The following is a 27,762-nucleotide window of genomic DNA, read 5'->3' as shown; positions in this document are numbered from 1 at the left end:
TGAAGATCAAGAGGAACCAGGCGATGTGCCCGATGATGATCTCCGCCGGGTCATTGTTGATGCAAGGAGACAGTGCGAAAGTCAAAAGGAGAAGCTGAAGTTCGATCGCATGTTAGAGGATCACAAAAAAGGTTTGTACCCCAATTGAGAAAGTCAAAAGGAAATGCTGCAGTGGAAGGCGGAGAATGGTGTGCCTGACAAAGGATTTGAGAAGCTACTGAAAATATTGAAGAAGCTTCCAAAGGATAACGAATTGCCCGACAGTACGTATGCAGCAAAGAAGGTTGTGTGCCCTGCAGGATTGCAGGTGCAGAAGATACATGCATGCCCTAATGACTGCATCCTCTACCGCGGTGCGTACGAGGATTTGAACGCATGCCCGGTATGTAGTGCATTGCGGTATAAGATCAGACGAGATGACCCTAGTGATGTTGACGGCGAGCACCCCAGGAAGAGGGTTCCTGCCAAGGTGATGTGGTATGCTCCTATAATACCACGGTTGAAACGCCTGTTTGGAAACAAAGAGTAGGCCAAGTTGATGCGATGGCACAGAGAGGACCGTGAGAAAGACGGCATGTTGAGAGCACCTGCTGACGGGTCGCAGTGGAGAAAAATCACCTCATCTACCAATAGAAGAATATGATTTGAACAAGCAAAACAGGAGAATCAACAGAAGTTTAGAAGACCACAAGTAACATAGCCACCATAAGCATTAATGATTCATATACCCAAATACAACATTACAAGTTCTACTCAAGTTATACTCATAATAGACATCAGCAACTACATTCACGACATCAGCATCAAACTATCTAACAAGGCTCCTCTTAAAACGGAGCTCTAATCAGACTGGTAGTCTGTGAAGCCGGTAAACATGGAGTCGGAGATGGTGGGGATCTCCGTCTCAGTGGAGGAGCAAGCATCGTCGGGAATGGTGGTCGCTGGAGTCAGTGGCAAAGGGTTGACACCCTCCTTAGGTGTTGCTTCCTTCGTCGGCAGATCGACAAAAAACTTAATACGGATGAGCTGCGGGTTCTCCTTAAGGAGGGTCGCCAAGCGGTCCTCAATGCCGCATGACTCCTTGAGTGTGGAGTTGACCCTAGAGGAAGCTACGTCATCGGTGGAAGCCATAACCTCGAAAATGATGCTAGCACCTTCTACCACACAATGTATACGTATATATGGAATTCTAGGATGTCATCGCAAACTACAAGGATATGTGTGTTAAATTCGAGGATGCCAACACACATATCACTATTCCGGCTTGTTGGTTGACTTTCAGCTCTCCGAGTCTTCCCAACTATCACCTTTCAAGTGGTGTTATATATCCCAATCGGTGAATCCCATTAACAAATCTCTGTGTCGTTTTCGTGCGATTACTTTTAGTCCTCGGTAGATCGAGTACGTGTCTTTGTTTTTTCTAACAATGATGAAATGAGATCGATAGCGCGATGAAAACTAACGTAGATAGAATGTGTGAGAAATAGGGGAAATGAAAAGAAATGCAACAAGTAATAGTTATAAGTCCAACTCACCAATTTTATTTCTTGCAATATTTGTATTTTGTGCTCCGTAAGCCGAGTGTATTATACCGGGTACTCGGCTTACCGACAGTGCCATCACAGAGCCGTCAGCGGGCGGCGTGCGGGCCACGTGGCAGGTACGGTTTGCCCTGAGTTGAGATATAAACCGAGTGTTTCGGCGGGGAAAGTTCGGCTTACCTGAGTGTACGCCATGTATTTGTATTAAGCCGAGGTCACTGGGTTGACAACATACACGCCGAGTCATGCATGTTCGTTGTGTGCCCTCAGGTGCATACTCGGCTTGGGTTCGCATAAGCCAAAAACCCTAGTTTCAGCACTTGGCTTACATATTCTTACTAGGCAATGTGTGTTTTTCTAGTGTTACAAGCGAAATATTTCTCTAGGATGTCCTTTATGTTATACCATTTTGGATCTCCTTCCGTTTGATAACCCTTCATGAGCTCATCATCGCAGAAAGGAAGTGAGGTGCATGAGGATAGGGAGGGAACGAGACGGAAGCGGCCTACGCAACACTGACGTCACCTGGAGCGTGGAAGCTGGGACTGCCGGACTGATGTTCTTTTATCGCCGGGCGTGTAAAAACTATGCATACATGACTCTTTTTCTTTGTGAGCAGGCATGTGATCTGACGCTCGTGGTGATTTGGCGAGCGCTATGAATCAGACTTTATCTGAGTTTCGAAATTTCATTTACTCACGGATGGAGTAATTTCCAGTTTGAATACAGTACGAAAGGAATTGAAGGACAACCCCAAACACCTAATTATTCCAGTTGGGAAAGAAGACAACTTTAGAAAAACCGTACTTATGCCGTTTTCGCAACATGGAGCGAAACAGAACACGATACTAGCTCCATGTTTAGCTATTGAACAGCTTGAGACCGGACCGGACGTCCTCGCAGTGCCGGACGTATGGCTTGACACGGGCCACGTCGACCTCCTCCCTCGCCCGGCACCCGAGGATGGGCGGCGAGTGCAGGCACGGCTCAACGGACGTGGACCGGACGCACACGACGTCGGACATCTCCTTGTCCCAGTCCGGCCGGAGCAGGATCCACGGCTTTACGCCGGCGAAGCCGTAGGCAACATACCCGAACGTGGACCAGGTGCTCGTGGCGATTTTGTCGCAGTAGCTGAGCAGGTAGATCTCCGCCAGTGCCTTCTGGTTGTGCTCGTTGGAGGCGGACTCCTGCTTCTCCTGGTGGCTCGGCTGGTAAACCGCCACGATCTCCCCTGTCTTGGTCGGGTTCTCGTAGTACATGCCCCGGATCTTGTCGTAGTATCCCGAGTACAGGGACACGATCAGCACGGCCTTCACCTTCCCATCGCCAGACGCGTTCGCCGCCGGCTCCGCCTTTCCGAGCTCCGGCAGCAGCCGCTGCTCCTTGATGCACCTGGTGAGCTGGTCGTACATGTTCTCGAACTTGACCGGCCTCTCCGGGAAGATCCTGATCTGGAACCCGATCTTCTCATCCACCCCCGCGAGGTATGCCTCGTAGTACCTTCTCACGATCCCCCACACCCTGTTGGTCGGGTGCAAGAGGTACCGACCGAGGTGGTGGAACACCGCCTCCTTGTACGGGAACATCCTCGCCAGCTCCTTGTCGTACATGGGTGTCAGGAACAGCCCCATCGCGAAGTAGCTGTCGGACTTGAGTATCATCCAGCCGAACTTGCCGAGAAGCCGCTGGTCGTCGTCGCAGAAGATGTTGTCGGACAGCCTCTGCCCGATCTGCTCGAGGTGGAGGTACACGTGTGCCGGAAGGGATGACGCCGGTGTGTCGTATTGGATCACATTATTCTTGAGCATGTTGACGTAGCTCTCCGGCGCACCAGCGTAGAGCTTCATCGGATTCCCCTCCGGGAACCCGTCGGGGAGCACCCAGGAGGTGCCCGGGAAGGGCTCGCAAAAGAGTCCCTCCTGCTCCTGCGGCACATTGACGAGCATGACCCGGCCGGAGAGCAGCGCGTAGAGGAAGGTGGAGGCGATGGCGAGCATGCGGTTGCCGAGACCGTTCAAGGGGAACCACACCACATACTTGCACTCGGAGCTGTCGGCGTTGCGCCCCGCCTGGAGCTGCTTGACGGCCGTCCGGTAGCGCTGCGTGCCAGGGCCGCACTTTTTGTGGTACGCCTCGTACCTCCGCAGCTTCTTCACGAGGTACGGGGAGAGCGGGAGCGACGATGGCTTCCGGTACAGGGACGACTTGTATCGGCTCTCGCAGGTGGATTCCTGGAATGACGCCGAGAGTAGTCCACCTAGAAGCTTGTCATGGGATGGAGTTGTGGCTGGCGCAGACACGTTCTCTGCAGAGGAAATTTGACTGACCCGTCAGCTACTAAAAAGAAAAGAAGGCTTTTCTTTTGAAGTTTTTTACATCGATCCAAAAAATGGATTGGGTTCCACTATCAAAAGGTGATAACCGAGAAAAAAATACGAGAAGAAGATGCAAAACTGAAAGAAAAAAACACATTTGGTCTAGGTGCCATGAGAGCTGTTATGCATAGGAGGCTCATTGCACGAACTTTTGAACTTTAGCACGATGCTACATACCCAACCATCCATCTATAAAATAAAGTGTAGCGCACCATCGGACCGACCATCGTGCAAGGATGGGACACAAAAGTCTCGGTAGTAAAGTAGTTTCGAGGTACCACATGCACAACAAGTTAGTAAAACAAAGAAATTCTGAACTTCTCGGGATCAAATTTTGGATCCCAATAAATCCCGAACATTTTTCGATGGCAAATTTAGTTGTTGCGAGGTGGGCAACTTTGTTCCAGTTTATCTCTTTTGTCAGAAAATTGCCATGTTTATCAATCTCGTCTTAACTAAAGTTGCCATGAAAAGGTTCGGATTGCCATGCTTAAAATTCGAATGTTCGGGATTTATCTATTTCGCCAACTTTTGGAGTCTTGCTGACGTTTGTCCTACAGTTATACTGTTCCCTGCTCTAGGTTTCAAAATATTTTCCCAGGTTTTAGTTCAAGAACTAACGGCATCTTCCATGCTGACCCGCAAACCGGACACCACATCCATCCGCTGATCAGGGTGACCAGTCCACGGACACTGATGCGGGAGCCAGTAATTCAAAGCTATGCATAAATATTTCAAACTGCATTTTTGGAAACCGAACGAATTTTATGCAAATTGGATGATTTTCGTATAAAGCGGAGCACATTCATTACATTTCATACATTTTTTAACTAAACCATACTCTAACCTAGTCTAAATAATCGTCTGCGTCCGTTCGCCATGTCTGACCGACCATGAGCCCCGGAAACTGTGTGCACATCGTGGGGCTGTGCCACGGCTGTTGCGATGCTGCCAACCTCCTCCTCGTCGCCTTCGTTTGGCATTTAACTTCATCCACTGCTTGGTTGATCTCCTTAATGGCGGCTTATAACCGCGCCTGATAGACGTGGTAGCACCAGTGATCGCGGTGAATTATGGGACTGGACGGGGGCCTTGTGATCCCGAGTGATGCACTGGATGCGGCCTCGGCGAGTGGATGCGGTCGGGGACCTCCGTGTGCTACGAGGGCCTGCAAGGTGGGGCATACATGGCGCGGAGGAGGTGATGTGATGTCGTGCTGTAGATGGGCCCGGTCGGCAACGCTGTTCTATAGGCGGGTCCGGCGGCCCTGTGCAATGTCTCTGGTGCTAGGCGACGATGGATCTGGTGAGGTAGCTCCTGCAGTCAGGGGTGGTGCCACTGTAGGGGCGGGTATCGTCGGCCGCCCCGGGTAACTGCATGATGTGATTCCAACTTTCCAAGTGGCCAAGTCCAACCCCGATTTTGGATGGCATGGACAATGTGACTGCATGGATATGCAACAGGAAAATTGTTCGTTTGTAACGTGGTCTAAGACTTAAGTAAAAAAGGCATAGAAGCAGCCCAGTTGCAGCCCAAATTCGATATCTTATATGTCGAGTGCCGTCCATGTAGCAGGAAATCCCGAAAAATCTCCAATCAAGCGCCTAACCTAGTTGTCGTCGTCGCCGTCGCCGGACACAGAAGTTCGCCCCACAGGACGCTGGGCACATAGCGAATGGGAGAACGATAAGTAGTCCCCGGTGTGGCATACGTGGAACTTGTGAGGCAGGACTGACAGCGGAACAACATCAGCTCGCACAAATGTCAAGTTGCAATTTGCAACGCAGCAGGTATACTCAACGGTCCAATCTAATATATTTTTCCCCATATCAACCTTAAATTTACGTTAATGTTAACGTCCACACATGTGGCACGAAGTAACATGGCTCACACGCCTTCATTACCATCCATTTTTGCCACGTCAAAACAGATGACATCAGCAAAAATCTTTTTGGTTTTGGCTTAAAAATGTTCTATCTCCTAATTAAAAAATTCAATCAAAAATCCGTTTTCATCATTAAATCTGTCTTGACGAGATCTTGAAAACTAGATCCCATGTTGATATGTTTCGACGATTTTTTGACCAAAAGTTGCCATAATGTTTACACTGTAGTTGCCATAGTGTTTACACTAAAGTTGTCATGACATGTTTTATCTATGTTTTTCTTCTAGATTTAAAGCTACTGTTGTATTTTCAACTACGTTTTACGGCAATTTTTATTAATTGACCATGTCAATTTTTAGTAATTAACCACGACAAATATAATGCATGCATCATGACAATTTTGAGTATCCATCATGGCAAATTTAGTATTTTGACCATGGCAATTCCACTTTTGAGCATGGAAATTATTTTTTATGAACCATGTCAAATTTAGTGCATGTATCATGGTAATTTAAGTAATTCACAATGGCAATTTTAGTTTATGGTTCATAGCAAGCCTAGTTTCTTAATTCCCGTTTTATAATATGCCAAAATTTACATTTAAAGGTAGAAGAAAAAAAATAGCTGAAACATATCATGACAACTTCAGTGTAAATACCATGGCAATTCATGTGTAATAGACATGACAACTTTTAGCCCCAAAACAAGTCGTCGAAACATATTGATATGGGATCTAGTTTCGAAGATCTCGTCACGATGGATGTAATGGTGAAAATGGATCTTCAATCGGATTTTTAATTTAAGAGATAAAACATTTGAAAAACTAGAAATTCAAAAAGATTCCCATATGCATGCGTGCGGTGACGTGACGTAATCTGTGTTTTATAGGGCGTGTCGGCGGGTGTTACTCCCACCACACGTGTGGGCATTGTCAGCGTCCTAAATTTATGGGCTTGTAGCCAATTATTGAACCTCCTGATGTTGTAATGTAGGGAATCCATAAGAAAATAAAATCAATTGCTGCTTATTTGGGTCTCTCTCGGTTATATACTGAATCTAAAAGGTCTAATGAAGCTTCTAATATGCAAAGCAAATAGAAATACAAGCTTTGTTTCCTGAACAGGAAGTACTCCTCAGTCAATGTTTGCGACTGTGACGTGAGTTATAGACATGGAGTTGGACATTTTCGGCTAGGGACTGGATCATTCAAGCAGCGAGATAGTAGTTATCTTGATGTTTGTGTTGTATTTTGTGTTTTTTTGTTTGTTACATTATCTAGTTATCCGGAATGGTGAACTATTACGGATTATTGGTTATGTTAATTTTGAGAGCATCTAGCTTCGTACTTGAGTTTTATGAGGTTTGGTTGAGCAGGCATGCATTTGTACGTCAAAAAATTTAGACCTTAAATGTTTTGCCCCAGGTAAGTTTAATTCCTGGATCCGCCACAGCTGCAGTGGCCTGTCGGACGGTGTTCGGTGCTAGGGCTGCAAGGAGGAAGCTGGAGCGGGGGCCCCGGGCCCATGGCTTGTTCGTCGTGGTGCTGGCCGGGATGGGCTCATCCGACCGATCCATGTCCGGTTGAAGTCCCAGCTTGTGCGCTGGCTTCTCACGGGTAGCTTGAGGTGTGCTCCTGTGGGTGCTAGAGTTGTTGAGCTCTGTCGTCGACGACAAAAGTCACGATGCCTAGGGGGACCGGCTCCGATGATCCCGACGCTTTTGACTTGTCCAGATCTGCAGGCCTATGTAGGTATTGGTGTGTTCCAAGCAAAAGCCATAACATAACTATCGGGTGCCGTCGATGGTGGCAGTTTTTCGGGCATTGTTTCCCTTCTTGGAGGCATCCCCGTGGAACTCCACTTCCTCTACTAGGGGCTTGGGCTCTCCGAGTAAAAACCTAAGCTCCAGATGGTTTCCGGAGTGGGATACGGCAGCACCTTCGTCGTTTCCTCCTTGGGTATGTTTCTTGGGAGAGCTAGATTGTGCTTAGTGCGACCAGTTTCTCCTGGTGGAGGCCAGGGCAGCGGCCCCAAACGGCTGATGTGTGCCTTGGCGGCGACCTTCGAAAGCATTGCGCGAGGAAGCTCCATGAGGCGGTGCAGCGGCTTGGCCTTCGCTTCCGTGGAAATCTTGGGATAATTGGTTTGCAGGTTTGTCAGCCCGGTCAACGTGCCCTAGCAGAGGCGGTTGGACAGTATGTCTGGGAGGAGCCCCCAGATAGGGTGTAGCGTTCGTGGTCTGCGTGTGGTTGTCTTGAGCAGCGTGCACTGCGATCATCTGCGTCGTACGTCATTGCCGGTCAAGAGTGTGTGGTGGCATGTCGGGTTGACAGGCCTAGGATGTGGTGTGGCGTTCATGGTCTAGGTGTCGTTTCCCTAAGCAGCATTGGTTGCGGGTCATGTGACGTTGCAACTCGAGTGCGAGTGGTGGCATGTTGGGGTGGCGGCCTCGAAAGGTGGCAATGGTGGATTGCGTAGGGCACAGCCTGGCAGATGAAGGTCAGGGCGACGATCAAGAGATTTCGGCGGCATCGAGCGTGTTTGACCTCGTGTTGTGTGGGCAATGAGGTTGCTCTCCATGTAGGTGTTGGCATCAGGGCTTCTATGGCAAAAATGATTGGGAGCAATGTCAGAGACATGACATTAGTTGAAGTAGTTCGCTCCTCTCGAATGTGTCTGTGAGATTGTCTCGGCTGGTTTGCTGCCGTGAAGTCAAAGATCTACTGGCGGGGCTTGGTAGCGTACGATGACGAGCAGCAGGTGGTTCTTTCAATGATCTTCTGCGGCGCAGCCGTGCCTAGTTCTCCTTTGCGGCTCTTCTCAGAGATGGAGTTGGGCTGTCTAGTTGCAGGTGTCTGAGTCATGATGCAAATCTTCATATAGCCCCATAAGGCCTCTTCAATGTGGGGTTGAGTCCATGATCGCCTACGGCGAAGTCAAAGTCATTTTGTCAAGGTTCAGGGATGGAGATGACACATCTTGGGGAGGAGCGATGATGATGACGCGTGTGCGCTGTCTCGGCAAAACCCTCATTATAATGGTGTGAGTGAGGTACCTTATATACGCCGCTCAGCGGTTGTGATGTTTTTTCACCTAGTTTTTCATAATCAACTGGGCAACTTGATTTTCGCTCGGTTTTTTCTAATTTACGAGCAAATATTTTATTCTTAATGAATGTAAGAATCCTGCCATTACTAAAAAGGTAACTTCAAACCTTCTTGGAATCTTAATCCCCTTAATAAGGGCATGCACAATGGTTGATAAGACAATCTTTATATCAAGTGTTGCCTGTAATTTAGAGATGACAAAAATATTTTTCTACAATGGGTTATATTTTAGCCATATCTTCAATAACCAGCTATTGCTATAAACATGATGAGATATATTGTGTTAAGATATCATCTCTTAAATAAGAGAAGACAAGCCTTTTCTTATTATTTCTTTCCTCCATCTCGGCATTTATCCTACTTGACACTCCTAAGACAGCAGCACCGTACATGCCCTATGCGAAGAAAATAAAGACGATAGAAGTACATCACCCCCTTGCAAAACTGGGATCTTAATATGCCAGATGGTAGTAAGGATTTTCCATATATATATATATATATATATATATATATATATATATATATATATATATATATATATATATATATATATATATATATTAATGGTGGAGTAATCCAAGGCCCGTACCTGTTGCCTAATGTAGCATGGAGCTTGACGATGAGATCGTCTTCCTCCTTAGAGAAGTTGCCCCTCCTCACCCCGTCCCTCAGGTAGTTGACCCACCGTAGCCTGCAGCTCTTGCCACACCTCAGTAGCTCTGCAGTATTAATACAATGGGAAGCTGGAACATATTAACATATTTGTAGTACTCCCTCATGTTAGTCATGAAGGTATAGCTAGTTAAGTAGTCTGTCTGATCTTGAAGATTCAACTAATTAAGTTGAACAAGCAAAACAGCTTATGCCATATTTACCCGCATTCTTGGGCAGAGACCTCCATGAGCCCTCGCCGTGCCCAGCAATGTATTTTGCGAGAGTGTCATCCTCCTTCGCCGTCCACCTTCCTCGCTTCAGCCCCACCTTCTCGCAGCAAGGCGCCCTCCCCATCCTCTCGATCGATAGATCTGTTCAATTGAAAGGTGTGTGCGATCAAGGGACGGGTTACAGATTCATTATAGCTTGATCCAAGCCCAGGTTAATACTAGTTGCTGAGCCAATTAACAAGTGACGTTATATGTTAGTCCTGAGAGCCCTAGCTAGCTAGCTACGTACGAGTGATCACTCTCAATCTCTCGCTGGCGTAAGACAAAGCGCCATCACATAGCACCACCAGATGATGTCCGGGGAGTGGCGCCGTGGCGGTGTTGTGGCTGGCTGGCAGTGGAGGCACCGTGGCGCAAAGACTCGTCACTGTTACCTGCGTGGCCTCGCGAGCGACCACGTTGTCCACACACATCATCGGTGGTCTATACACACCGGTCGCTTTCGTACGTGGTTATTTCGTACTAGTCAATGTTCCCTAGCTAGCGCCTTCGCCAAAACTTCGCTTTCACTAGATTAATCAACTGTTGTACGTACTATTTAAAGGACTGTAAGTCTGATTCTGCAACTTGCGTGCATCATTTTCCATCTAGGCAGTACGTAACCGAGTTGAAATGATGAAAGCCAGGTTTAACAAGTTTAGTACACCCGGTACGATTGTTTAACAAGTTTGTACGAAGATGAGTAATCAGAACAAAAGTTTGAGAAGCATGGATCGAGTAATAAATCACTATTTTTTTTTGTTCAAGAGTTAATAGCATTAGTCATCAACCTGTGCACCTAGCAATCTAAACAGGACCCGGCTAATCCCGTAAACCCACTTATATCTAACAGTTCAATAATGTTCCTTTTTTGTGTGGGGGGGGGGGGGGGAGGGTTGAACTATCAAGCTAACTAAAGCTATCTCAGGACTTGCAGGCGCCGTTTATTTGTCATTTACATCCCTACGTGCATCTGTCACTACTGGAATTTTCGTATACGCCGGATGCTAGGCTCTTCGCCGAGAGCCAAACCACGGAAATTCGGTAAAGTAACATATGATATTGCCAAGAGTAGACCTCGGCAAAAAGACAATACTCGGCAAAGGCACTATTTGCCGGGAGCCAAGAAGCCGCCGCACGCCAAAGATGCCATGCGGCACATCCGGCGGCTAATAACGACATGATCACGGTTGCACCTATTTGCCGAGAGCACCTCTCAACAAAGATTTGGCAAACATTAGTCCCACCACGCCTACCGACAAGCAAAAAGAGATGTTTAAATAGTTTGATAGTCTAACCACATTAAGCTTTTCTTCAATATTAAGAATATGTATTGTCACTATGAATCTTCATCTTCGGACAGAGAATGTTTATGATGGCAATCCATATCCTAAAGAATGGGTGCCGGCACTTTTTATTAATTTACAATCCAACCGCACCTGTACCGGGCACTTTTTTTTAATTTATAATCCAACCGCACCTGTACCGAGGGCCGCTCTTGGCACATAAACACTTGCCGAGTCGTGCTCTAGGTAAAGATCGGGCTCCAGGGAAACTTTAGTCCCACCTTGCCCACGGACAAGTAACAAGACATGTTTAAATAGTTAGATAGTTAGCACGTGTCAGCTTGCTGCCAAACAACCAACTTTAATGACACCCGTCCTGGTGGCGTGTCCAGATAATATGAGGTAGCTAGGTAAACGACTCAGAAGGAGAGACAATCTTTGCCGGCAAGTAACACCAGCACGACACCTCACGGCGCATTTAATGCCTTTGTCCTAACCCGTCCGAGCACGACACCTCACGGCGCATTTAATGCCTTTGTCCTAACCCGTCCGAGTTAGGTATGATAGCATTGTAGCCACTATTTACCTTGTGTAAAGTTTGTTTTTCCACTGTGACTCGTTCATCTATAAAAGGAGGCAAACGGCTACCTTTATAGAGGTCGACACTTTACTCATTTACACGCGTAGCTGCACTTCCCGTGCATCCTTGCAGGCAAGCAGTGCTCCTTGTACTTGAGCTCAATCTTTGTGTGTATTGTTAGTTCTGCTCTTTGTGCTTGTTGATCTCCCTAGTCGAACCGCAAAGCGGCTTTTGTCTGTCCCATAGATCTTCGTATGCACGACACCATATATACCACCACAGGAGAGAGTGTCCACCATATATATTTGAGAGTGTGTTGATGAGAGTTGTTCTTGGTGGAAGAAAATCAACTTCTGATCATGATGGTCGATCTGTGTGAGCTCTTCCTATTATAACGTGATAACACATGAAGGGCTCGCCCAGCTTGACTATCATCGAAAGTTCAAATTCCTGTGAGACAGTGTCCATCATATATACCACCACCAGATCGAGTGTCCACCTTATTTGATAGATGAGAGATGTTATCGAATGTTGTCATAGGGGGGACGCCCTTCCTCTGCTCCTCCTCTATGATATTTCTCATGTAGGACGAGCAGAGAAAGAGCGACCATCATCGGCGGTCGATTAGAGTTGTTCTCGGAGGAAAAAATCGACTTTTCAGGATAATGGTCGATCTTGGTGAGCTCTTCCTGTTATACCTTCATAACACGTGAAGGGCTCGCCCAGCTCGACTATCACCGAAGGTCCAAATATCCGCGAGAGTGTCCACCATGATGAATTTGCTTAGAAGTAATCTTTGATGTTTGATTCTTATATTTTTTTCATTGTGTGATGAAATGTGTTAACATTGATTGATTTCGCAGCTATGGCTTCCTCTGACGACACAACTACCATTAGGGTCGACTCCACGGTGAAGGAGAAGCGCCTCGAGGACTGCTTGGTGGTGTGCATTGAGATTTTGAGGATCTGGCCAAGAAGAATCCACCAACTAAGGTGATTCCCGTAGCATGCACGTATGGTGAACCGATATGTGATGAAGTTGGAGCATTATTTATTTATTGATTGTCTTCCTTATGAGTGGCGGTCGGGGACGAGCGATGGTCTTTTCCTACCAATCTATCCCCTTAGGAGCATGCGCGTAGTACTTCGTTCGATAACTAATAGATTTTTGCAATAAGTATGTGAGTTCTTTTTGACTAATGTTGAGTCAATGGATTATATGCACTCTCACCCTTCCACCATTGCCAGCCTCAAAACAGCCGCAACTTTCGCCGGTACCATACACCCACCATATACCTTCCTCAAAACAGCCACCATACCTACCTATTATGGCATTTCCATAGCCATTCCGAGATATATTTCCATGCAACTATCCACCGTTCCATTTATTATGACACGCTCCATCATTGTCATATTGCTTTGCATGATCATCTAGTTGACATCGTATTTGTGGCAAAGCCATCGTTCATAATTCCTTCATCATCCCAGTACACCGCCGGAGGCATTCACATAGAGTCATTTTTGTTCTAAGTATTGAGTTGTAAATAAAAGTGTGATGATCTTCATTATTAGAGCATTGTTCCATGTGAGGAAAGGATGATGGAGACTATGATTCCCCCACAAGTCGGGATGAGACTCCGGACGAAAAAAAAGAAAGAAAAAAAAGAGGCCATAAAAAAGAGAAGGCCCAAATAAAGAAATGAGAGAAAAAGAGAGAAGGGGCAATGTTTCTATCCTTTTTCCACACTTGTGCTTCAAAGCAGCACCATGATCTTCATGATAGAGAGTCTCCTATTTTGTCACTTTCATATACTAGTGGGAATTTTCATTATAGAACTTGACTTGTATATTCCAATGATGGGCTCCCTCAAAATGCCCTAGGTCTTCGTGAGCAAGCGATTTGGATGCACACTCACTTAGTTTCTTTTTGAGCTTTCATACACTTATAGCTCTAGTGCATCCGTTGCATGGCAATCCCTACTCACTCACATTGATATCTATTGATGGGCATCTCCATTGCCCGTTGATACGCCTAATTTACGTGAGACTATCTTCTCCCTTTTTGTCTTCTCCACAACCACCATATTCTATTCCACCTTAGTGCTATATCCATGGCTCACGCTCATGTATTACGTGAAGATAGAAAATTTTTGAGCACATCAAAAGTATGAAACAATTGCTTGGCTTGTCATCGGGGGTGTGCATGATTTAAATATTTTGTGTGATGAAGATAGAGCATAGCCAGACTATATGATTTTGTAGGGATAACTTTCTTTGGCCATGTTATTTTGAGAAGACATGATTGCTTTGTTAGTATGCTTGAAGTATTATTGTTTTTATATCAATGTTAAACTTTTGTTTTGAATCTTTCAGATCTGAACATTCATGCCACAATAAAGAAAATTACATGGATAAATAGATTACGTAGCATTCCACATCAAAAATTCTGTTTTTATCATTTACCTACTCGAGGACGAGCAGGAATTAAGCTTGGGGATGCTTGATACGTCTCCAACGTATCTATAATTTTTTATTTTTCCATGCTATTATATTATCTGTTTTGGATGTTTAATAGGCATTTATATGCTATTTTATATTATTTTTGGGACTAACCTATTAACCGAGAGCCCAGTGCATGTTTCTGTTTTTTTTGTCTATTTTAGAGTTTCACGGAAAAGGAATACCAAACGGAGTCCAAACGGAATGAAACTTTCGTGATTATCTTTCTTCGACCAAAAGGAAACCAGAAGACTTGGAGATGAAGTCGGAGACGCAACGAGGCGGCCACGAGGCAGGAGAGCACGCCCCAGGGGGTAGGGCGTGCCCCCTACCTCATGTGCCCCTCGAGGGTCTCCTGACCTAGCTCCTTTGCCTATATATAGTCTTATACCATGAAAACATCCATAGGAGCCAAAAAACCATTTTTTCACCGCCGCAACATTCTGTACCCGTGAGATCCCATCTAGGGGCCTTTTCTGGCGTCCTGCCGGAGGGGGATTCGATCACGGAGGGCTTCTTCATCAACACCATTGCCTCTCCGATGATGCATGAGTAGTTTACCACAGACCTTCGGTTCCATAGCTAGTAGGTAGATGGCTTCTTCTGTCTTTTTGATTCTCAATACCATGTTCTCCTCGATGTTCTTGGAGATCTATTCGATGTAATATTATTTTGTGGTGTGTTTGCCGAGATCCGATGAATTATGGATTTATGATCAGATTATCTATGAATATTATTTGGTTCTTCTCTAAATTCTTATATGCATGATTTGATATCTTTGCAAGTCTCTTCGAATTATAGGTTTAGTTTGGCCTACTAGATTGATCTTTCTTGCAATGGGAGAAGTGCTTAGCTTTGGGTTCAATCTTGAGGTGTCCTTTCCTAGAGATAGCAGGGGAAGCATGGCACGTATTGTATTGCACTGGTAGGAAAAGGGGCTTTTACCCCGGTTCATAAGGGCCTTTAGTCCCGGTTCAGGAACCGGGACTAAAGGGTCGTTACTAATGCCCTAGCCCTTTAGTCCCGGTTCTTACACGAACCGGGACTAAAGGTCGTCCACGTGGCTGGTGCGGGGAGCCCAGGCAGGAGGGCCTTTGGTCCCGGTTGGTGCCACCAACCGGGACCGATTGGCATCCACGCGTCAGCACCTGGCAGGAGCTGAGGTTTTTGTTTTTTTTTGAAAGGGGGGGGTTTGGGGGTTTTGTGTAGGGGAACGCAGCAGAAAACAAAAAATTTCGACCTACGCACCAGCCCAGGACCACTATGGAGACTGCATACATGGTTTGACCTTTTTCGTTACCGACTCGTAGCGCAGCGGGAAGTAGAGTCGATGACGATCGGCGGTGCAGATCCCCGCAGCTAGGATTTACAACCTCCCAACCGCGAGGATGTATACCCTCATCTGCTCCTCAGACAGCCCTCCAGGAGGCGGTCGAACAGCCCCCCGGACGGTGTCGCGGACAGCCCTTCGGGAGGACCTTCGAAACTCGAACGGTCACACGGACAGCCCTTCGGGAGGCACTCACGAACTAAGACCGAAACTACGATCTCTCTACAGAGTTGCACACATACGGTGTCATCTATCTGGCAGGGCTTCGCCGTCCAGAACTAGTTCCTGCCGGAACCCAGACAGCCTTACGGCTCTATGAAACTCTTTTCGTGGGAGGGAGAGAAGAAGCCAGATAATGCATGGCATGTGTATGAGAGCAAGGGATGAGTGTGGAGGGCTTCCCCTCCACCTCTATTTATAGGAAATCCCAAGGGGGTAGGGTAGTTTCACAAAAAACCCAAAATGCACATGAATGAAGTCCTTCCACAAGGACCTAGGAGTGAAACCAAGGAACAAGAGGGTCCCCAAGGGGGGATACCCCATGTGGTCGGCCACACCCCCATGAGGGGCCCAAAAAATGGCTCCTATCCATCCATGTCATCCCCAAGATCTTTTGGAGCAAAGCCCCAAAAGGTGGCTTTCCATAAAGTAACCATAAAGCTGATTTTCACTATTCACGACGAAATTTTTCAGCGTCTGATCGAACTGAAAATATTTATGTGGGCTAAGAAAATTTCCAGTACCCACTAAAATGATTTTCAACGCGTTCCGAAACAATTCCGGTTTTAGTGATTTTCATCTGCGAAACACATCTGAAGTGGCTCCGGCAGCTCCGGAACATTTCCGGTTTTTATCTCAGAAAATTCCAAAAAGCTTCCAGAATGATTCTGGCATCCTCCAAGAATTATCAGGCATGTGCCGAAACCAATTTGACTTAATGGTGTATCCCGAAACAACTTTTCGGTATCATCGAAACTTATCCGATGACCTCTCTCTGCGGTATGATTCCGCTGTCCGAAACTTTTCGGTGTCCGAAACTTTTTCGGTGATTTTCTCTTAGACTCCCTGTCTAGTATTCAGCAGATAGATGACCCTTAACCGTGTGACCCTATAGGTTCGGTGAAGTATAGACATGACCCGGAACCCCTTCCGATCAATGATCAACATCGGAGCCGTGGACACCCATATTGACCCCTATACCCACACGAATAAATATTCGAGTGAACCTCCAGTTGCCGTGTGCTATTCCTGTTGCTTCGCGATATGTTACAAACACTACTGGAATCAGCTAATTTGCCATCTGCCAGCTCTTTGCCGTCTGCTAGCTAACGGCAAAGAAGCTTTTTGCCATCAGCTAAACATAAGCAGACGGCAAAGAAAAGGCTGACGGCAAGAAGCTCTTTTCCATCTGCCAGCTCTTTGCCGTCTGCCAGCAGACGGCAAAGAATCTTTGCCGTCCGCTGGAAGACGGCAAAGAGTGTGGTGGCCCCCACCGCCCGCTCGTTTGAAAAAATTCTAACGGCCCACCTCTTTGCCGTCCGCTAGCGGACGGCAAAGAGGCAGAAAGGCACTTGCCTAACGGCAGGTACCCCCCGCCCGTTACTCACTTCGTCCTCGCCTCGCCCTTCTCCTCCCACCCCGCCGCCGCCGCCGCCCCGTCGCCCCCGCCGCCCCGGCTCCCCGCCGGCCCACCGCCCCGTCGCCCCCCGCCCCGGCCCCCCGCCGCCCCGCGCCCCACCGCCGCCCCGGCCCCCCGCCTCCCCGCGCCCCCCGCCGCCTCCTCCACCGCCCCGCCCCGGCACCCCGCCGCCCCGGCCCCTGCCGCCCCGCCTCCTCCACCGCCCCGCCCCGGCCCCCCGCCGGCCGGGCCCCCCGCCGCCCCGGCCCCCCGCCGGCCGGGCCCCCGCCGCCCTGCCTCCTCCACCGCCCCGCCCCGGCCCCCCGTCGCCGGCCCCTCCCCGACCCGTCGCCGCCCCCCACAGTGAGCCCCTCCCATTTTTTTTTTCTGTTTTTTTGTTTTTTTTCTGTTTGGATAAGGTTTTTTAGTTTAAGTTTTTTCAGTTTAGAATTAATTAGTTTAGGTTATTTAGTTTAATTAGTTTAGGTTTAATTAGTTTAAATAGTTTAGTTTTAATTAGTTTAGGTTTTTAGTTTAGGTTTAGGTTAAGTAGAAGGGGGAAGAAGAAGAAGAAGAAGAAGAGGAGGAGGAGGAGGAGGAGGAGGAGGAGGAGGAGGAGAAAGAAGAAGAAGAAGAAGAAGAAGAAGAAGAAGAAGAAGAAGAAGAAGAAGAAGAAGAAGAAGAAGAAGAAGAAGAAGAAGAAGAAGAAGAAGAAGAAGAGGAGGAGGAGGAGGAGGAGAAAGAAGAAGAAGAAGAAGAAGAAGAAGAAGAAGAAGACGGGGGATGAGAAGAAGTAGAAGAATGAGAAGAAGTAGAAGTAGTAGAAGAATGAGAAGACCCCCTGACCCCCCAACCCCGACACCACACCCCGACTCCACCCCAACACCCGACCCCCTAACCCCCTGACCCCGACACGACACCCCGACCCCCCGACCTCGAAACAGCACCCCGACCCCGACACGGCACCCCGACACCGACACGGCACCCCGACACCGACACGACACCCCGACCCCCGACACGACACCCCCGACACCCCGACCCCGAGACCCCGACCCCGACCCCGACACCCCGACCCCGAGCCTGACCCGACACCCCGACCCCGACACCGACACGTCACCCCGACCCCGACCCGGCACCCCGACCCGACACCCCGACCTCGAGACCCCGACCCCGACACGGCACCCCGAGACCGACACGACACCCCGACCCCCGACACCTCCTGAAAAGGTGTTCTTTGGCCTTCCAGAAGCCGACGGGGTCATATATTTGTGAATTATTAGTTAGGTCATATATCTTTCGATTTTGTTATGAAAAACATCATATATAATTGTGTTGATCGGGTAGTTTTAAATGTGCAGTTGTTTCATCGCTGCGAGGTTTGGTGTTCGACGACCTCGCCGTGCGTTTGACGAGCTCTGCCCCTTCGTTCGTGGGTGAGCACAAATGACATGTCCTCCTCCCCCATTAATTATTTGATCTATTCCGATGAAACTTGGTAGCTAGATATATATGTGTCTTGAATCATCAGTATGCGTAACCAATATGTGTCTCCCGTTCGAAAGCGTCATAGTTATAAATATGCATGCATTTGCATATTTATAACCTTGATTCTTTCGAATTGTCCAACGCTATCCATGGACAGCCCGAGTATGTTTAGATTGGGTTCGTTTTCCCATATGCTTTGCTCCGGATCCGACGCATAAATTTCGTCAGTGCCTCCCCTGTTGTTCTCCGGGTACACATCCTCTCTGTTTATTACAGAGACGTGTATCAGGAGAACAGCGGGGAGGTGCTGCCAAAATTTTGCGTAGGATCCGGGGCATAGCATGGGAAAATGAACCCAATCTAAACATACTCGGGTGGGATTAGGACCTATCATTACCTATTAGAGTGTGGGTTGCATGGACGTAATAAAATTGACAAAGTAGATCAACTGATGAATACATACATGGTGAATTATATATATATATATATATATATATATATATATATATATATATATATATATATATATTTGTTGTGTGTCTAGTAGCTCTGAAAGTCAAGATGAGTGATCGTGCATGGATGTACACCGGTCACACTGGTCAGAACAAATGGAGCACTGAATGGTTCACAAAAACCAAGGGGTTTGTGCGAGCCGCATTTGCAAATGGCCAGAGGAAAACCTGGTGCCCCTGTTTACGGTGCGGCAATTGGGAAAAGAGGACAGGGGCTGAAATGGGCAAACACCTGCAGAAGAGTGGTTTTACGCCCGATTATACGGTGTGGACATTTCATGGTGAGTCTGCCCAACGTGACCGAGCTGAGGTGGATCGTCGTCGCACCGACGAGCATGGTACCGGGATGGAAAACATGGTGCAAGACTTTGATGATGCTCGGGATTCGGACGAAGAGATGGAGGAATCTGCAAAGGCCTTCAATGAAATGTTGGAGTCTTCAAAACGTCCGCTCCATGAGCACACTGAGCTTTGTCAGTTGGATGCCATCTCACAAGTAATGGCTCTGAAGGCTCGGTTCAACTTGGGCAGAGAATGCTACGATGCAATGATGACAGTATTTGGACGCTTTCTACCCAAAGGCCATGTAATGCCTGCAAACCTATACCAGTCGGACAAAATCCTCCGTGCACTGAAGATGCCCTATGATAAGATACATGCCTGTGAGAAAGGATGTGTCTTGTTTAGGCTTGACTATGCGGACTTGAACTATTGTCCCATTTGCAAGTCTTCCAGGTATGTTGTGGTAGACAACGGTATGGGTGAGAAGACACAGACCAAAATCCCCGTTAGTGTTCTTCGATATATGCCAATCATACCAAGACTTCAACGTCTTTTCATGGTCGAAGAGACGGCCAGACAGATGACATGGCACAAAACGGGCAAAAGAACCGAACTAGATGCAGATGGGAATCTGATGATTGTACACACATTGGATGGTGTTGCGTGGAAAAAGTTTGATGAATTACATGGTGACAAAGCGGCAGATCCGAGGCATCCTCGAGTCGGCATCAACACGGATGGGTTCATTGTGTTTGGTATGACGGCAGCCCAATACAGTTGTTGGCCCGTATTTGTCTTTCCACTCAATCTCCCCCCCGGACAGATTTGCAAAGAAAGAACATTTTCCTGACGTTGATAATTCCAGGGCCCAACTATCCGGGGAAAAATATGAATGTGTACATGCAACCGCTTAAGGACGAATTGCAAGAAGCCTGGGATAATGGGTTCAAGACATACGATGCCTATAGCAAACGGAACTTCATAATGTGTGTCTGGTACATGTACTCGACGCATGACTTGCCGGCGTATGCGCTATTCGTTGGCTGGTGTGTGCATGGAAGGTTCCCGTGCCCCACATGCAAGGGAGCTCTTGAGTTTCGTTGGCTTCAGGCCGGTCGCAAGTTTTCTTGCTTCGACATGCATAGAAAGTTCCTGAATCCTCGCCATAAGTTCAGGAAAGACAAGAAGAACTTCATCAGAGGTAGAGTTGTCAAAAACTCTGCACCACATGCATTGACAGGCCAACAGACCCTGGTTCAGTTAAACGCTCTCGAGCCAGATCCAGAGCGTCCAGGGTACTTCAACGGGTATAATTCTAAGCACGCTTGGACTCACAAAACATGCTTATGGGATCTGCCTTACTTCAAAGACCTCCTTTGCCCACACAACATCGACGTGATGCACACTGAGAAGAATATCGCCGAGGCACTTTTTGGTACATTGTTCGGCATAGATGGGAAGTCAAAGGATAGTACTAAGGCTAGAGTCGATCTGGAGGCGCTATGTGATAGGCCGTTACAAAACATGAAAGAACTGAAAGGAAAGCAGAACTGGACGAAGCCAAAGGCATGGTTCAATCTTGGAAGGCCGGCTATGAGGGAAATTATCTTGTGGGTGAAAATGCAGTTGATGTTCCCCGATGGGTATGCAGCAAATCTACAGAGGGGAGCCAGTCTTGATAAATTGAAGATATTTGGTCTCAAGAGTCATGATTGGCACATATGGATTGAGCGGGTAATGCCGGTGATGTTGCGTGGCTTCATCCCTGAGGATGAATGGCTAGTACTGGCAGAACTCAGCTATTTCTTCCGTGTTCTTTGTGCGAAAGAACTATCGCCTGGCGTGCTAGAAGAAATGGAAGAGTTGGCGCCGGAGTTGATCTGCAAGTTAGAGAAGATCTTTCCACCGGGCTTCTTTAATCCAATGCAACATTTGATTTTGCATCTCCCGACCGAGGCAAGATTGGGGGGGCCCGTGCAAAATCGTTGGTGCTACCCAACTGAGAGGATGCAGAAGACGCTTCGACAAAAATGTAAAAATAAACGTAGAATTGAAGCATCGATGGCTGAGGCATTCATCACTGAGGAGGCGGCAAACTTCATGACAGCACACTACGAAGCCAAAAATCGTCATTTGCATAATCCGAAGCCTCGGTACAATGCTGACGACCCTAAAAAGGGTGGATCCAACCTCAGCCTATTCAAAGGGAATCTCGCACCAGCCAGTGTTTCAAATCCAGTATCTTTGGATAACGAACAATGGCGGACCATTTCGTTGTATATCTTCAACAACCTGATAGAAGTGCGGCCGTACATCGAGTAAGTTCTCGGTACATAGTTTCGCAACTTCTATTTCCTTTGAACTGCTCTTATTCCTGGATATTTCATACAGTCGATACGTCGCCTTATTCTCGTATGGAGCGGTGATCCAAAAGGATTATGTCGAAGAGTATGAGCTTCTCGCAAAGCAAGGTGGCGGCTATCCCGGTTTCATCTCTTGGTTCAAACAAACGGTAATTTCTATTATACTTGTAGGCTAATTTGTAGGCGGCTATCCCGGTTTCATTCGCTAATTTGTGCGTAATGCAACAATCCTTTCATATTAAACTTGTAGGCTAATTCAGAGTCTATGGACGCCGAATTGAGACAAGTCGCTAATGGTTTTGACTATAAGGTCCATTCATTTGACAAATACGACATCAACGGGTATCGCTTTCGTACCTATGGCAAAGAGCTATCTATGGCCGACCGAAAGTCTACAAATTGTTGTGTATCTGCTATCGGCGAAGGAGGTACCGAGTATTATGGGAGAGTTGAAGCAATTTATGAACTTCTATTCTATGGTGAAAACCCACCGAATGTCGTAGTCTTCAAATGTTATTGGTTTCAGCCGAAGGAGACTAGAAGAACTCATGAACATATAGGGCTAGTTGAAATCAACCAAAGCACCCATTTAGATGTTCCTGATGTCTATATTACGGCTCAACAGGCGACCCAAGTATTCTATCTACCGTGGGCCTGCCAAACTAATCCAAATCTGTAAGGTTGGGATGTCGTTTATGAAGTGCCGCCACGTGCTAGACTATCTCCCCCAAAGGAAGAGGATTATGAACCTCACATTAACCCAAACACATATGAAGGAGAATTCTTCCAAGAGACACGTCTTTCCAAAAAGCGTTTCAAGAACCGCTATACTTCACCCCAAAACATTGAAGTATACAGCGACAGTGAATCCGACATCACCCCAGAGGAGGAACAAGAAGAGCCGGAACAAGAAGAGGTTACTGCTGCGGATGACCTGTCATTGCTTGACCGATTACGTCAAGGTGGCCTTGCACATGTTGATGCCACTGAACCCTATGAGCCCGTCATTGATTATAGTGATGATGATGATGATTATGCATTTATTGATGATACTGATCGAGATTATTAGTAGTGTCAGGTATTAAATTTTTTAATGTTGTACTTGATGATGATACACTTAAGTGATACACATATTATTATTCATGTCGGTCTTTTTTTTATGTTGTACTAATTTCATTTACTGTTTGTCATGGCAGGTGTTGAAAGATGGAGGGCGCTGGTCGGGAGCGCGCCAAGGCCCCTTCTTCCTCGGCGCGTGGTCTGAGGTCTTCGATTCCAGACGTACCTCTTTGCCGAGCGTTGCTGGACAGTATGTCCACACCGCCGGGCCCTTCTTCGTCGACCGCGGTGCCCAGCAGGGGACGAGGTAGGAAGAGAGGAGGTGGGGCACGTGGTCGCGGGAGAGGAGGTAGGGTGACTGCTAGGGCGCCTTCCTCGCCGCCACCCCCAGCTGTTTCACCCGAGCACGTGACTGCTAGGGTGGACTCGTCCGAGGAGGAGGCTACACGGACTCCGGTCCACGAGCCTCCGGTCCACGGGTCTTGGGCCCACGAGCCTCGGGTCGACTGGCCTTCGGCCCACGAGAGTTCGGCCCACGAGACCCCGGAGGAGCACACGTTCGGATGGGGTACCTGGCCGGATCAGCCCGAGGAGCCGAGTGGCCATGCTGATGATGGCGGGGAGCCGACTGATCTTGAGGAGGAGGGTGGCACCGTCTACCAGCGTGGTGCTACACGGCTCCCGTCCGTGCCGGCGACCCGCGAGCAGAGGTGGTTGATCTTCCCTGATGAGGAGAGGTACGTAAGTGCATTTAATATTTTTGTACCTTCTGCATTCACGTTTCTTCAAATAACTAATGCGTTGGCCTTGTCATGCTGCAGGGGTTGGGACCACCATCATAGTGTCCGCCGGCCCAACTCCGTCCTTGGAGTTCTTTGCCGGCAAAACTTCCCGGGGTTTGTCACGTTGCCTGGTGAGGTTCGGCTTCCAGAGCTTGGGTTGAGCTGGGAGCACTACGTGGCTGCCCCGGCCCCGCCGGATGTCATTATCGACGGTGTCGTGTGCGACACGAGGGCAGACATGGTGATCAGGACGTTCTGGGTAATTTCTCCTTTACACATTTCAAAATCTTCAACTAGCTAGTTATTAATTGTACTAATCAATATTGTCTCATTTGATTGCAGACATTCTACAGGTGTGAGGAGGGATACGAGGAGGACAGCGCAAATGTTATCCAGAACGTCTGCAAGCGCCTACTCCAGAACTTGCGGCACGAGGCTCGGGTGCAGGCTGTTCGAGACTACTACGCCTTGCGTGGTATCAAGAAGACCAAGCCGGCGTGCCGCGATAAGTTCTTGAGTAAGGAGTAGTACATGAAGGTAATTCTTAAGGCCTTCTACTTAAGTTCCTTCATTTAGTAATTCTTAGCCGTAGCGCTGAAGTTTCTATTTGCTAACTTAGGCGCCTCCGAGATGGTGTGCGGATCGGATGGATTGTTGGGAGGTGTTGGTCGATGAGTGGTGCTCACAAGAATGGCTAGCCCTCCACAACCAGTCCAAGGACAAACGTGCCCAAATGGAAGGTGTGCCACACCATCAAGGAAGCTCCAACTTATATCAGTTCGGGCGCAACTGGGTATGTGGTTTGCTTCATGATTCATGCAATTCATTCATCATGCTAGCTTGAGCCCTTTAATTACCAATTTTCATTGTTTCTCTCTTTCAGGCACGCTACAATAAGGCGGATAAGGTGCCAGAGGTGTACGACCTGTATGCCATGGCCCACACTGGCTCTTTCAAGAAAGTCAAGGCTTTCTCTCAGTCTGACCTCGATGATGCAAACAACTTCACCAACATCTCCTCCCACAACAAGCTCGTGAGATATAGAGATGAGGGGAAGGCGAGGAAAGGGGAGGACTTTAACCCGAGCCAGGGTCCCATTGATCCAGAGCTGGTGATGATATCTGGTGGCGGGAGGTCCCATGGCTCCATAGCCATTGGAGATGGACTTATCCGTTGTCCTAGCACTCTCCCGGAGATCAGGGCGCGCCAGTCGAGCTCCGCTCCTGAGATAAGGCCTCGTGAACGGCCAATGCAACTCGCCATCAAGGTTAGTGATACGTACTCAGTTATCTTTCTCCATTACATTGTGTGCGCTTCCATCAATGATTACGAATGGTCATGTGAGTGGTGTTGCAGGCTGCTATACAGACTGAGAGAGATAGAACGGAGAAACTTCTGGCAGAGGCGGCGGAGAGGCAGCGGGAGATGGAGGAGAGGACGAGAAAGATGATGGAGGAGGAGAGGGCACGGAATGACATGCAGGCAAGGGCCATGTACGAGCTCCTTGTGGTAAGTTTCTTCTGCAGATTACTTGCTAGTCTTAACATTTGAGTCTCATTACTAACTAGTATGACTCTGTTCTAAAAACCAAATGTGCAGTCTGTGTGCGAGAAGTCCGGTCAGCCCGCTCCGCCGATGCCAGTGATTGCTCCTGGGAGCACGGTGAGTTTAGTTTGAATGGACATTACTTGGTAGTCTTAACATTTGAGTGTCGTAATGCTAACGAGACATTGGAAATGATCTTTGGTGCAGCTTAACTCCAGAAACGCATCGCACGATCCTTCTCCAGGTAGCGGCACTAGCCGCCCCGCTCCTACACCTCCCTGATCACGGTAAGTCTCTAGTGTTTTGCTTAACAAATGCATAAAGACCTAGACTTAGCTTTATTTCCTCCAATATGCTTACCATAATGACATAGAGTTAGCTTATTTTCCTCCAAAATGACCCATTTTACCTAGGTTAGCTTATAAATGATGCAGTTCATCCAAGTTAGCTCAAAAATGACCCATTTTACCTACATTAGCTCCTAAATGATCCATTTTACCTACGTTAGCTTTAAAATGGCCCATTTCACCTAGGTTAACTCCAAAATGACCCATCTTACCTAGGTTATCTCATAAACGATCCATTTCAACTAATTTAGCTCATAAACGATCCATTTGACCTAAGTGAGCTAAAAAACGATCCATTTCACCTAAATTAGCTCTTAAATGATCCATTTCACCTAAGTTAGCTCAAAAAGATCCATTTCAACTAAATTAGCTCTAAAATGACCCATTTTACGTAGATGAGCTCCTAAATGATCCATTTTACCTACGTTAGCTTTAAAATGACCCATTTCACCTAGGTTAGCTCCAAAATGACCCATTTCACCTAGGTTAGCTCCAAAATGACCCATTTCACCTTACTTAGCTCAAAAACGATGCCCTTCACCTTAGTTAGCTCATAAACGACCCATTTCAACTAAGTTAGCTCATAAATGATCCATTTCAACTAAGTTAGCTCATAAACAACCCATTTCAACTTAGTTAGCTCATATATGATCCATTTCACCTAAGTTAGCTCATAAATGACATATACTTCTTGTTCTAGTCTTCTTCTTGTTCTAGTCTTCTTCTTGTTCTAGTCACCTATTTCTAACTTTCTTATTTACCATTTTGCAGATTTCATTCACTTGATGGAAGCTAGCTTGCTATGATGGAGTGCTTGCTTTTCCTTTGATGAAACTTTGCATTGTATCTAGCTTGCTATCTTCATGACACTTTGCATTGTAATATATATATGGATTGAACAATGTGTATGGATGGAACTTCCTTATGTATGAACAATGTGTATGGATGAAACTGATGTGATATGTGATATGAAACTTATGTGCTGGATATGTGTTGGATATGTGCTGGATATGTGATATGAAACTTATATATTTTCTGTGCAAATTGTGGGATTTAATAAAAAACAGAAAAAACAGACAATATGCAGGCTCTTTGCCGTCTGCCACCGACGGCAAAGGGCTCTTTGCCGTCTGCGGCGGACGGCAAAGAAGCCACGTGGCAGCCAACTGTGCTTCCTGGGAGCTGACCCATTTGGTCAGTTTGCCTACAGTGGCAGACGGCAAAGACTTTGCCGGCCGTGACAGACGGCAAAGAACCTGCACTTTGCCATCAGTGGCAGACGGCAAAGAACCTGCCATCTAGTGACGTGTAGATGACATCATAAGGCGGACGGCAAAGACCAGAGAAATTTTGCCGTCTGCGGCGGACGGCAAAGGTCTGCCGTTAGCCACTTAACGGACTGACAGCGCAATTATTGCCGTCCGCCCTCTTTGCCGTCCGCCGCAGACGGCAAAGAGCCTTTGCCGTCCGCCGCCAGGAAGCAGACGGCAAAGCAGCTGTTTACCGTAGCCTTCTTTGCCGGAGCCTTTTGCCGTGCGCGGCTGACGGCAAAGGTCTTTGCCGTCCGCCTTTCGAGCCTTTGCCGTCCGCCATGGCAGACGGCAAAGTAGCTGTTTCCTGTAGTGAAATACCCGAGGTGAGACATGTTGGCATTCCCGTGGATCAACAACTTGTCCACTATGCTAGTTACCTCGTTACCGGTATTGTTCTCTTTTCTCGTTATCGTGTTCCGGCATCCCCGTGATCAAATCACAAAGTGTCTGGCCAGACGATGATGGATACCGTAACACCGAGAGGGCCCAGAGATATCTCTCCATCGTCGGAGGAACAAATCCCAATCTTGAGCTATCAATTTACTTGACACACTTTTCCATCAACCCGTAAGCCGCCGTAATAGCCACCCATTTACGGATGACGTTTAACAAACCCCAAAGTTCATGAAGCAAGCATGAAGAAACTTGATACTCTCATGGTCTAAGGAATCATGCAAACGTTAACCATCTCTGTGTTATGTACCAATAAACTTGTGACGAATCAATCTCATAGCATAACATCATGCCGGGTCGATTCAACACAAATGTTCTCTTAACATTATGCCCTCAAGGTTGGTAACATAGACATGCCCATGATCAGGAAAACATAACCATCATGCAACACTTGAGCTAGTCTTAGAGGCCAGACTAGGAATACATTTTACCGTTTATTATTCCACACGTGCATATGAGTCTTCCTCCGAGCCTC

General features: G+C 47.4%; 2 protein-coding genes across 2 annotated transcripts; both read right to left on the bottom strand.

The window, feature by feature from the left end:
* Positions 1-840: 840 nt before the first annotated feature.
* Positions 841-3,646, bottom strand: LOC141031606 (galactoside 2-alpha-L-fucosyltransferase-like). Its single transcript, XM_073506219.1, has 3 exons — positions 2,430-3,646; positions 1,722-1,759; positions 841-1,154 (listed from the first exon to the last, which is right to left on the bottom strand). Exons 1-3 carry the CDS (start codon positions 3,539-3,541, stop codon positions 841-843), a joined length of 1,464 nt encoding a protein of 487 aa, XP_073362320.1. The 5' UTR covers positions 3,542-3,646.
* Positions 3,647-8,523: 4,877 nt separating this feature from the next.
* Positions 8,524-9,918, bottom strand: LOC141031608 (transcription factor Y1-like). The gene is made up of 3 exons (XM_073506221.1): positions 9,786-9,918; positions 9,500-9,629; positions 8,524-8,728 (listed from the first exon to the last, which is right to left on the bottom strand). The coding sequence occupies exons 1-3, from the start codon at positions 9,916-9,918 to the stop codon at positions 8,524-8,526; spliced, it is 468 nt and encodes a 155-aa protein (XP_073362322.1).
* Positions 9,919-27,762: the final 17,844 nt, after the last annotated feature.

This window comes from Aegilops tauschii, unplaced genomic scaffold, assembly GCF_002575655.3.
Source record: "Aegilops tauschii subsp. strangulata cultivar AL8/78 unplaced genomic scaffold, Aet v6.0 ptg000547l_obj, whole genome shotgun sequence".
Lineage (NCBI taxonomy): Eukaryota > Viridiplantae > Streptophyta > Magnoliopsida > Poales > Poaceae > Aegilops > Aegilops tauschii.
Note: the sequence above shows the minus strand (reverse complement) of the source record. Positions and strands in the feature narration are given on the sequence as shown.

Coding starts and splice junctions, on each gene's coding strand:
- LOC141031606 (XM_073506219.1), bottom strand. CDS start 3,541: ATGCTCGCCATCGCCTCCACCTTCCTCTACGCGCTGCTCTCCGGCCGG. Junction 1,760..2,429: donor CGGCACTGCGAGGACGTCCG/GTCCGGTCTCAA, acceptor TTGTCAACCCAG/TGACCTCGGCTTAATACAAA. Junction 1,155..1,721: donor AATACATGGCGTACACTCAG/GTAAGCCGAACT, acceptor GTGTGGTAGAAG/GTGCTAGCATCATTTTCGAG.
- LOC141031608 (XM_073506221.1), bottom strand. CDS start 9,918: ATGGGGAGGGCGCCTTGCTGCGAGAAGGTGGGGCTGAAGCGAGGAAGG. Junction 9,630..9,785: donor GTCTCTGCCCAAGAATGCGG/GTAAATATGGCA, acceptor TTAATACTGCAG/AGCTACTGAGGTGTGGCAAG. Junction 8,729..9,499: donor CATGCTACATTAGGCAACAG/GTACGGGCCTTG, acceptor ACTTCGCCGTAG/GCGATCATGGACTCAACCCC.